Source organism: Octodon degus, unplaced genomic scaffold (genome assembly GCF_000260255.1).
Source record: "Octodon degus isolate 3935 unplaced genomic scaffold, OctDeg1.0 scaffold00076, whole genome shotgun sequence".
Lineage (NCBI taxonomy): Eukaryota > Metazoa > Chordata > Mammalia > Rodentia > Octodontidae > Octodon > Octodon degus.
In genome coordinates, this window is record NW_004524652.1 from 10,465,587 (window position 1) to 10,476,770 (window position 11,184).

At 56.7% G+C, this 11,184-nt stretch overlaps 1 protein-coding gene across 8 annotated transcripts in view; it reads left to right on the plus strand.

The window, feature by feature from the left end:
- Positions 1 to 11,184, plus strand: part of Tpcn1 (two pore segment channel 1) — a 51,581-nt gene that overhangs the window by 13,185 nt on the left and 27,212 nt on the right. Inside the window, exon 1 of one of the 8 annotated variants that reach the window (XM_023720475.1) lies at positions 5,214 to 5,459. The exons of 5 other annotated variants lie outside the window; for them this stretch is intronic. In XM_023720475.1, the coding sequence (XP_023576243.1) occupies positions 5,351 to 5,459 (109 nt within the window). In that variant the 5' untranslated portion in view covers positions 5,214 to 5,350. Of the gene's footprint in view, positions 1 to 5,213; positions 5,460 to 6,854; positions 6,945 to 9,189; positions 9,194 to 11,184 lie in introns of those variants that run through there. 2 more of the 8 variants (XM_023720472.1, XM_023720479.1) reach the window with 2 other exon arrangements.

Here is an 11,184-nt window from a genome sequence, read left to right on the forward strand (position 1 = left end):
TCTCACGGCCTCCATCTCACGGCCTCCATCTCACGGCCTCTTGGCCCCTGCTCTGCCTGGCTTTTGCCTGTCATGGACTTGATGATGTGTTGAATTGGGCTGTGGTGGGTTCCCAAGGTTGTGAGAAAGTAGAATTTTGTGAACTGCATCATTTAAACTGTGGGCTGCAGGGCTGAGTGGAGAAAGAACCTGTTCGGAGTGGGAATCATATACTCGGTTCAGCTGGTATCAGGTAAATTACTCTGGTAAATCCTGTCTGTGTCCCTGAGCTGCCCTCTGGGCATAGCTGGGTGGGCGGGGACAGGAAGGTCACCCGGCCAGTGTGCTGATGTGCCACACAACTCTGCCTCTTTCTGAAGTATCAAACGCCTGGCTTTTGTGCACATATGTGGGACATACCTAATAAACAGACTCGAAGTGCCATATCTGGGAGGGTCCCCGGTGGCTGTGTGTCACAGCTTGGCCTACTCTGGACACACCCGGGGGATGGAGAGACGCCGCATTCCCATAGGACAGGCTGAGAAGTAGCCCCAGTGGAGCAGGCCATGTCTGCCCTTGGAGCAGCGGTGACGTGTGGGCACGGGTGTCTCCCCCGCTGGGGTTTGCAGTGCCCCGAGTCTGTGTGTCTCTGTGACTGCTGGGTTGGCTGAGGGCCCCTGGGGCTACCTCTCCTCACATCCGAGCCCCCCGCCCCACTCCTAGACTGCTCGTCTCTTGTCTTCCACCTTTTTTGGGAGATTGCTATTTCATTTCATTTTGTATTTTCTTATTCTTTATAGCTCTTCCTGAAAATCAGCCCAGTCAGAGCGACCATGCTGATGGCTTGGAGCTGCTCCAAGCTGCTGGATGTGTTGGCTTTCACTTGTGGGTGGCTGTCGACGGGCGTGATGTCCTCTGTCTGTGACTCTCGAGGGTCCCCTCTTCATGCAGGCTCGGCTGTTCACACGTGGCTGGCCCTCCTGTTGTTGGCAGTTGCTTGCCCCCCCGGGACACCGGCCCATTTGGTGTGACTGTGAGTGATTTCTGCCACTTCCTCTTGGCGAGGAGATGCTGTCCCAGAGGGTTGAGGGCTCCGAAATCTGGAGGTGGGGGTGGCCTGGGAGAATTTGTAGGCTCCCAGAACGTGTGCATGTTGGGCCGTGTTAGCATCTCTTCAGCTGGGGCACTGTCCATTTCTTGGGTGCCAGGGGTCGGTGGAATGTCTAGCATAATGTCTTGGTGGCTGAGCGCAATAGGCGAGATGCGAAGTGTGCTTTTTCCTGGGCCTTAGATTCTTCATCTGTAGAATGATGTCCACAGACAAGGCTGACAGAAAGATTTTTTTTTTTTTTTGGACAGAAAGATTAAGTGAAATTTTATATCCTGTCGAATCATAGCGCCGACTCAATAAACGGGAATTATAAATAACAATAAAGGGTCAGGGCTTATTATCAACAGAGTGGCAGCCTTGCTCTCTTCAGAGCCCCTGACGTAACAGCCAGAGGGCTCTCATTTAGGGATTAAAGTTTTTCTTCTTTTTAATGAAGTTTTCTGGCTTCCTCTTAAGCACTGCGAGGGCACCTTATTAAGGCCACAGCTGTGACAGTGAGGACAGTGGCGATTTTCTTGACTGCTGTCCCCGTCACCGCAGGGAGAGTTAACTTGAGCAGCTCCATCTGCTGCCCCATCTTTGGGTTGCCTTCCTGTGCTGTAGGTTTCTTTACAATATCTCTTTCAGGCTGCCTCCCCCATGGCGCAGAAAGGGAAACCAGGGCAAGAGGAAGGGTGTCCTGAGCCCAGTGCCTGGCAGCAGGGTTTTGGTTTCAGGAGAAATGAGGTCCGCAGACCATGACACTCTCTGCAGTACAGTGACCTCCTCCCCACCGTCTTGCCTAGAGACCACCTGTCCCTTTCTGCTGCTGCTATGAACAGAGTTGTCTGTAGCAGCCACAATTCCCATGCTGGAGTGGCCCATGCTCACCCCAGGAAGTGACTGTGGTGCTCCTTGGGCAGGGACTAGACTGGATGCTTCAGCACCCCCAGGGGCTGTTGAGCAAGGTTATCTCAGGCCAACACCTCTCACCTGAGTAGACCTCAGCGCACCATGGGCACTTCCTTCCGGCCCCGGGCTCCTCTGCAGCTCCTTCCTGTCCCCTTATGGTTCACAGTGAACATTTCCAACGCTTCCAAGTGGAGACGGACAGATGTTGACACTCTTCTGTGGGAAATGGAGCGGAGCCTGTGTGCCTCGTGTGCATGCGTGGCTTGTGTGTACATGCTGTGTGTGTGTGCACGTGTGGCCCACGGCTCTTATGTCTGCTGAAGCATCCTTCATGAAAGAAAGCTGGTGCTTGGCAGGTGCTCAGTGAGTGAGTGTGGGTGACGGAGGGCACCCTGGGTCACCACACCTTGTAGCAGGGGGCGGGCTGCCTGGTTCCAAGTCAGGCCTTGACCTTGGTAGACTAAGGAGGCATCGGGTCCTCCTCCTCCAAGAGTTTCCTGTAGAAGTGAGCGCACCACCCTGGACTAGGGCTAGACAGTGCTGATGACCATCATAGCCCATGGTGGACACAACCTGCCCTGAGCATCACCGTGGCAGAAAGGGGACTTGTGGGCTCGCCTGTGCACAGATAGGAGTGAGGTTGGGTGAGGCTGAGTCAAGGCTGTGTGTTTCCAGAGGCACACGTGAGCAGGGACTCTGAGGCCCAAAGCCACCTTCATGATGTGGCAACAGCTGGGCCCTCAGCTCAGCTGCGCCAGCTGTGGAGGACAGAGCACCATCAGCTGCTGGATTTTGACCCAGCCTGGCTGCTTGCAGGTACCTCTGTGACCTGGGTGAGGCCACCGGCCTCTCTGGGCTCTGCTGCCCTCTGTAGACAGGGAGCAGTAACAGTCTAGTTCATTGGGATGCTTTGTGTCCAGGATGTACCCGGGAACTCTGAAGCCAGGTGAGCCAGGTCTGGTCGGCACTTCCTGCTGTGTCAGCCTTGTCTCAGCTCTGAGGCTCCTGAAGGTTCCGGATTGGAGCCCTCTGCAGTCTTCGCAGCGGGCCCTGCTTTTTCACATCTGCTCGGGTCTGGGACATGCCCCTTGCCTGCCTGAGCAGCCTGAATGCCCCTGGTCCCTCCTCCTTAGTGCCTTCATGTCACTCTCAATGCCTCCCTGACTGTGTGCAGCTGTGGCCACCTCCCCATGGCTGTTGTAAATAGTGACATCAGTGTGCTGGCCTGCTCTTCCTTCTGTCACTTCTGGTGCTGATGAGTATATGGCAGGCACTAACAAATCAGCTTCTCCAACCATACTGTGTGCATGTGTCCACAGGAAGTCCCTCCTGCTACTGAGTTATAGCCCAATTTGTTCAGACTAGAGGCACTTTGTCAAGGTTGTGGCCGCAACCTTGGGACATCTTATGAGGTCCATGTGTGGCCGTTCGGGGGCTGGCTGTGCTCCCTGAGTGACTCAGTGGACCCCAGCCAGCCTCCCCAGCCTGGCCCATCCTCCACCCTGACACCCAGGAACCTGTTACATCTGAGGCTCCTGCCTTTCCACTTCCTGTTTGCAGCCGCTGTTCTCAGCCATTAGGCCCTTTCCCTGCCAAGTGCTCCAGCCCTAGCCGCATGGACGAATCCCTTTGCACTTGGCCTCTTATGTCCTATCAGCTGGCTGAAGACAGAGGGGGAAGCAGCACCAGGAATCATCCTGGCCACTTGTAAGCCACAGTTCCTTCTGGAACCGTGCACGACCTGCTCTTCCTCCTGTCCTGAGCTTCCGGCAGCACTGTCTTGGGGCAGCTGCCTTGGGGCTTCTGCTTGGCTGCCCAGCTGGGAGGATGTGGTGCCTGGTCCCGCCTCTCTAGGGTTGGGCTGTTTGTCCAGCTCTGCTGGGCTTCAGTGGCTTCACTGGGGTGCATTGACACTGTGGGTCACCCCTCTCCTCTACAGCCAGCTACCAGAAAGAGGGGGCGTGTTTGTGCTCACTGCTTTCCTTGTGACAGCTTATGCCTGATTTCCATCTGGGGCCCTGAAGCACCAGCCGGCGCAGGGGTGCTGTGGCGATGCTGGGCCGTAAAACTTAGTGGCATCATTCTGGTTTATTTTCCTTTCCTCTTCGAGCTTTTTCCCATGGAGTGGGGCTCTCAGCGACAACTGGCAAACGGCTGGGCCACCGCTCGTTGTCATTCTGCCCTGAGCTGGTTTCCAGAGGGCTCCTTGTGCTTTGTGGGTATTTGAATTTGTTTCTGCGATGCTGAGAGCACAGCTGGCACTGCTCCCAGCTGACGAGGAAGAAACTGAGGCTCCGGGGAGTAAGATCATGAGCAGGCAGGGGGAGGAGAGGGCCAAGGGAGGGTGTGCTGGGGGGGTGGTGTTTGTCTTACAGTGGACGAATGTGGATGTGTTTGCAGGGATGCCTGGGGTTGCAAGCATCTGTGGAAATGCAGTGGAGGGGGGGAGGATGGGCCGAGCTCGGCGTGGCTGCACTCACCAACCCTCGCCTTCTGCCAGGTCTGTCTTTGCACTCCTTGTGATCAGAGCTCCCTCCCAGCTGTGGCTTTTTAGCCAAAGCAACCTCTCTGCACGGGGCTGAGAGCGAGGCCCAGGCCACCGACTGTGTTGGCTGAGGTGTGTGCCGGGGGCCCTTTCCCTGGCCCCTCCTCCTGTGCACACCCCACTCCTCCATGCCCGCATGCAGCTTTATGGCCGGCATATGGAAGCTGTTTCTATTTATCCGGCAGCACCAGGATGCTGCTGCATGCTGTGCTCCAACGAACGGAAGCCCTCGGATTCCCCGCAGGGTCGTTTCAGAGGCTGCATAGGAAGCAGCCAGCTGTTTGCGGGAGAGTCTGGGCTGTTACCTCAGCACGGGGGTGGCGTGGCCATCTGTGCAAACAGGTCATCGTGGGCTGTGTGCGTCCTCCACGCGGCCCCTCGCAGCCTTTGAGCAGGAGCTGAGGAGGTGGATTGGTGTGCGGATGCAGGTGGCTCAGCAGTTTCTTCCCAGCTCTGTGTGACCTCCAGCACCTTCCTGTTCACCTCCCTGGCTGCTGCCAGCTGCCCAGGAGGGGCGTTCCTTTGTGACTGGGCTGCAGCCTGGAAGGCGTGCCTGCCCTCTCAGCCTGTTTTCACGAGCTCGCCCGGCCCGGGCACCGCAAGTGCTGAACACACTGTTCCCTCGGGATCTGTCCCCGGGTGTGCAGAATGCCATCTTACTGCTTGCCAGGAGCATTTGTTCCTGGTCAGCCTCCGCCAGCTCTCCCAAGGCCTGCTCGCTCGCTGAGTTGCTCAGCCGCTGCTTCCTCCGCCCGCACGGCTGTGGCTGAGCGAATCCCTCCTGTTCCTCAGCTTCCAGCCAGCCGCCTCCCAGGGAGGTGGCCATGCAGAGGCCAGGGCTGGCCGTTACGCTGCTGCAGGAGGCTGCACAGGGCGAGCTCCCCAACTGCCCCACCACGAGGTCTTCCCTTCTCAGCAAGCTGGGCCCTTATGGTAGGCTTCGGGCCTCGCCTTTCTCCTTGCCTGGAAGACCCTGCTCAGACGAGGACACTGGCAGAGCCCAAGGCTGAAGGGGTCTCTCACAGCCATAGTTGGAGGGGCCCAGCCCGTGGGATGGGGCTGGACAGGGCTGAAACCTCTGTGAAGTGCCAGTGATTTCCTTGGTGGCTTGCAAGCCCGTGTTTCTCCTAGATGCGGAGGCCTAGGGTTCTGTGGTCTGGAGGAGGCCAGGGCACCAGGGCAGTGGTGCCATTGGCACCGGAACCTGCAGCTTCCCAGGCGGACAACCTGGACAGACCTTAGAGAGCAAGACCTGTGGACCTCCGTGGGGTTGTGGGGATGGACTGTCCTCCAGTCTTTGTGCCCAGCAGTAGCTGGTCAGGGTGGTGAGCCGTCCCTCACACTTGCCCTGAGGAGCTGGGCCGCCAGAGTCAGGCCCTCAGCAAGCAGGGACTTGGGGGAGGGGCCCAGGAGACAGCCCTGCCTGTGGCTCCTGGGGCCTGTCCCTGCTGATGTGCCTGTTCTGCAGGTCTTACCCTTCTTTCCTTCTGGAATCTGCCTGTCTTTGAGCCTACTTTTCCTGGGACCATGGCCCTGGGACGCATAGTGTTTCCATGGCCCCTCTGTCCACTTCTCCGGCCCAGAAGCGGCAGGTCAGGGTGGACCAAGCCGATAGGGCGCTGACTGGCACTGTGGGCACAACCCCGCCTCTGGAATGCGTGGCAGTGCTCTGAGTTTGGCTCATGGACAACTACATATTAAAGGACCTGGGGGACCGTGGCTCCCACCTGCCATCTGTGCCCTTTCCATAATCCCTAAATGTGCCGCCCCGCTCCGCACTCAGGCCAAAGGAGGCTTTGTGCAATCACCTGTGGCTTTCTTGAAAAGCCCCTCAGCAACCAGGTCACCCAGGGCCTTTCAGCACCACTCTTTGCCTTTCGGGGGCCTCGTAAGCTCCTGCGCCTTGTTCTGACTGTGTAAGGCTGAGTGGTTCTGGGAACAAAGTCTGCCCTGGTCAAAGAGGAGGAGGGGGAGGGGGAGGCTGATTTCCTTTCCTCAGGCTGCACTCAGAGGCAGGCTTTTCTTTTGTTTTCTTTAAGGTTCTACACAAAATTATCCTTGTACAAAACACTCCAGGGGCAGCCAGTCTTTCAGAGAAGGACCTTTGAAAACACAGAGGCTGGGTCACCCCTCCCGAGCCCACCTTCTCTCAGCCAGGCCCTGCAGAGCGCTCTCTGCTCCGCCCCCAGCCCCCTTCAGTTCCAGGTGTGCAGCGGAGCATGTGTGTAGGCAGGGCAAGGTCCCTCTCACACAGCCTAGATATGTTTGTTGACCGCTTACACTGTCCCAGGCCCTCAGACATCAGGTGGACAGCAGTCCCCACCCCATGGAGCTGGCCTTTCATTCAGGCAGTGGCCCGGAGCCCCAGGGAGCAGATGCCTGTGAGGGGTGATGCGGCCCCCAGGAGGCACCAGCAGAGTAAGGCCAGCGGGGTGGGGGACAATCTCTCATGGGTCAGCACTGGGGGAAAATTGAAAGATTTAGGGAAGGGACGGGGCAGAGGAAACAGGGTCCAAGGGCCCTTAGGTGGAAAGTTCTGGCATGTTCAGGAATAGCAGGGAGGGCAGTGGGGGTGGGGCAAGAAGACAGCAGAGGCCAAAGGCTTCAGGATTGGCCCCGGACATCGGGTGCTGTGTGTGTTGGGGCAGAGGGTTACTGTTCTGGAGCCTGTGGTCACACATAGCTTAAAATTGTACCTCATACACACAGGCATGCACAGCGGAGCTTCTCTGACCAATGGAGAATAATAGGAGATGAGTGAGTCAGAGGGGTCATGCTGGCCGTGGGGAGGGAAGGCTCATCGAGGACGTAGCAGGAGAGCCAGGAAAAGTTACCTTTTAAGCATCTTTTAACTGTTAATTGATGTGTACCATTCATACTTACATATTATTATTATTACTACTACTATTATTTGATGCATACACAGGGCGTGATGGACAGGAAAGCCAGATGTTACAGTGTAGGTGCACCCATTGTTCGGGCCAATCTGTGTCGTCCTGAGGGGCACTAGGACACTGGTGTCTAAGGCTCCCCAGGTCCTGGGTCTGTGGATATCACTGTCCTGCCTTGCACTTTGCAGGCGAGGGACAGCATACTGTCAGCCTCCCCCAGGCCTCTTCCACTGTCCAAAGTTGCCTGTGGCCCTTGCAGCGCATCCTGAGCTCTGGCCGCTGCTGTGCTGCTCTCTGCGAGGACCAGGCCCTTACTCTGATTTGGCCTCTGGCCACAAACCTCGTCTCCTATTGCATGCTGTGTGGCAGGGTGGCAGGGATTGCCTGTGGCAGCAGTGGTGCCACCCTGCACAGTGCTGTGGTGAGGGTCCTGGAGAAATGGTGGTGATGGCCAGGAGGCCCTGGGGACAGACCTGGCTCTGTTACTGCCCCATTACCTAGGGCGGGCAAGAGGGAGCAGTCTGCAGGATCTGTTCCAGACCCAGCAGTCGCCTTGTCTAAGACAGCAGCAGGAAGCACCCTAGCACCGAGCAGGAACCCCAGTCGTGGCTCTCCCTGAACTTTGGCCAAGGGCCTGCACTCCTGGAAACACCATGCAAACAAATTGCTAGAAGTGGCAACACCGCAGCACGGCCTCCTAACCACACGCCATGATTCCTGGGTTTCCTGTCCTGTGGCTTGGGAACCAGCTGGGTGGGGAGTGCTGGACAGGTCAGCCATCCCAGCGTAGCGGGGCACAGCAGTGGTGTGTGGCTCCTGGGTATGCTGTGGGGATGAAAAAGTTCAATACACATGAGGTGCTCAGACTGTGCCCCAGGACTCTGTGTGTTTGTTATTTCACAAGAAGCTGGTATGCTTCTGGGTGGGTCTGCAGTTCATCTCCAGGGGACAGTGACAGGGGTGCTGGAGGAGAGGCCGGGGCCAGCTGCTGCAGCCAGGCCGTGTGGTGGCAGGTGCAGGCGCTGCGCCCTGCCCACTGGCAGCACTGGCAGCTTTGCAATGTTTTCATCGAGTGATTTCTAATTCGCAGGTCATGTTGAGCTGTAGCGGAGCTAGCGCCTCATTGCCTCTTATTTTTATTTATTTATTTATTTATGTGTGTGTGTGTGTGTGTGTGTGTGTGGCCAGCTCAGCCCACCAGGGGGCGGGGCTGACTGGCATGTGGTGCTGGGGGATTGAACCGCGGTCCCTGTGCTTTGCTAAGCTTATTCCAAGTAGGTGCTTTAGACCACTGAGCCATCTCACCAGCCCATGCCTGCTTACTTTAACCACCCATGCCTGACAAGGCACAGCCTCCCTACCCAGGCCCTTGCTGGGCAGCCCCTGCTCTTATGAGGGGTTGCTGCATTGTTTTTGTTATTTGTTTTGTGCAATGCTAGAGATTGAACCCAGAGTCTGTGCAGCCTGGGCAAGAGGACCACGCTGCGCTATGTGTTCAGCTTTTTTATTTGTTATTTTGAGTGAAGGTCTTGCTAAGTTGCCCAGGCTGGCTTCAAACTCGTGATCCTCCTGCCTCAGCCTCCTGAGTAGTTAGGATTACGGGTGTGTGTTGCTTGCCTGCACATAGTTTTTCTTGAATTGAGCCCAAACACTCCACACCCCATGAAGCTTCCTCCTGAGCCCTTGCCCACTCCCTATAGGCCACCATTCGTTTACTGCCCACTGGTGAATGTGACCTGTGGCCACAGGGCATGTCCTTTGCGTTTCTGCTGCCCAGTGTCTCATGGGGCTCCTTGGCAGTCTGGTAACCAGCTGCGCTGCAGAGTGGCCATAGCCCAGGCCGAGGACCTGGTCAGAGAGCACGAGAGGGAATGGCAGGGGTCTGAGTCTTTTGTTTTTTTCTTAATTTCTTTCTTTTTTTTTTTTTTTTTCTTCGTGGTACTGGGGATTGAACTCAGGACCTTGTACTTGCCAGGCAAGTGCTTATTCTACTGAGCTATCCCCTGGCCCACCTTTGTCTTTCAAGACAGGGTCTTCCTATGCAGTTCAGAGTGGCCTAGAACTCAGTTTGGAGCTCAGGTTGGCCTTGAACTTCTGCCTCAGCCTCTGAGTGCTGGGATTACAGGTATGCACTACCCCACTGGGCAGGAGTCCAAGTCTTTCCAAGGGTTTTAATCTACAGACAGCCAGGGGGTAGGGGGTGCATGTATGAGAGCTGGCCTGAGGCTGGAAGTAGGGACGGGCTCCCAGGCCTGTCACCCGCTGGCCCTGAGGGACTTATGCCACCCAGCTCTCTGGTGCAGCCCCATCCTCCTGCCCCAAGGCCTTGCATTCTCACTCCTAGTGGTTTGGACTTGGATGGGGGTTGCTTATCCAGAGGAGCCACTGTGTCTCACACACACCATTCCCTGTTCCCGGGAGGACCCCCTTGCTGCGAGTACGTGCACCTGTTCTGGGGAGCTGTGGAAGCTCCTGGGCGCCCTGGTCACAGCAGGCTGCAGTGAGGTGTGGGGCACAGGGGAGCTGTGGCGTCTGGCAAGGAAGGCTCGTGCACAGCGGGCTGGCCAGTGGCTCACACATCTGCGCGCCTGCTGCAGGGTGGAAGGAGGCGCTGATGCCAGTTGCCCTCTGTGACAGCTCATGGCTCCTGCCCCCCTCTGTCTCTGTCACCAAGACCGCTGGGTCACAGGCAGGGCTCTGCCATCATGTATGAGAAGGGTACAGGAGGTCACAGCACCATGCAGCACCACCCATGGCTCAGCCTTGGGAGTTGTGAGCTGGTGTTCGCTGAGGACTGAGGGTGGTAGTTTGACCCCCTGTCCTTGCTGGTGGCTTAGTTCTTTCAGAAATGGGCATTGAGTGGCACATGCCTATAGCCCCAGTACTCTGGGAGGCTGAGGCAGAAGGATGGCAAGGTCAGGTCTAGCCTGGGCAGCTTAGTGATTTAGCAAGATCCTGTCTCAAAAAGAAAAATAAAGGGCAGAGCTGTAGCTCAGTGCAGCTATTGGGGTTTGGACCCCCAGGACTGCAGGGAGCGGGATGAGGAGGGTGAGTGACAAGGGCTGGAGGCGCTTTTCTTTTTCTTGGTTTTGTTTTGTTTTGTTTTGAGACAGTCTACTGGTAGCTCAGGGTGCGGGTTGCCTCAAGGTCACCGAATTGCCCAGGCTGACCTTGAGCTCACAGTCCTCCTGCCTCAGCCCTCCAAGTGCTGGGTTATAGGCATGCGCCACGGTGCCTGGTGGGATACTTTTGTCCCCGTGCTGGAGACATTGGTGCTGGCCACTTCTGAGCATGCACCGAGGCCCTTGCCTGCCTGTCTGGGCCTCGCACTGGCCGCTCGCACTGCCTCAAATGGTGGCTAGATTGGGAGAGGACGAGGCTGGAATGAGGTGACAGGCTGGAAAAAGGGACCTGTGTCCTGGACTCAGACCACAACTCTCAAATTCGGTAGTGACGCCACAGAGAAACGAGTAAAATGTGTGGACAGATACTTCCAAGAGGACACACAGATATGAAATAAGCATGTGAAAAGGTGCTCACCGGCATTACTCAGGAACAAATACAGACTTAAAACATTGAGATTAAAAGCACAATACTGAGCTGGCCTGCCGGCACATTCCTGTCATCTCTGCACACTGGCAGGCAGAGGCGGGAAGACTGCAAGTTCAAGCCCGGTGTAGGCAGCTTGGCGGCTTAGCGAGGGGCTGTCTCAAAATGAGAACAATAAAAAGCGCTGGGATGTCTTCGCTGAGTGCAAGCCCCTAGGG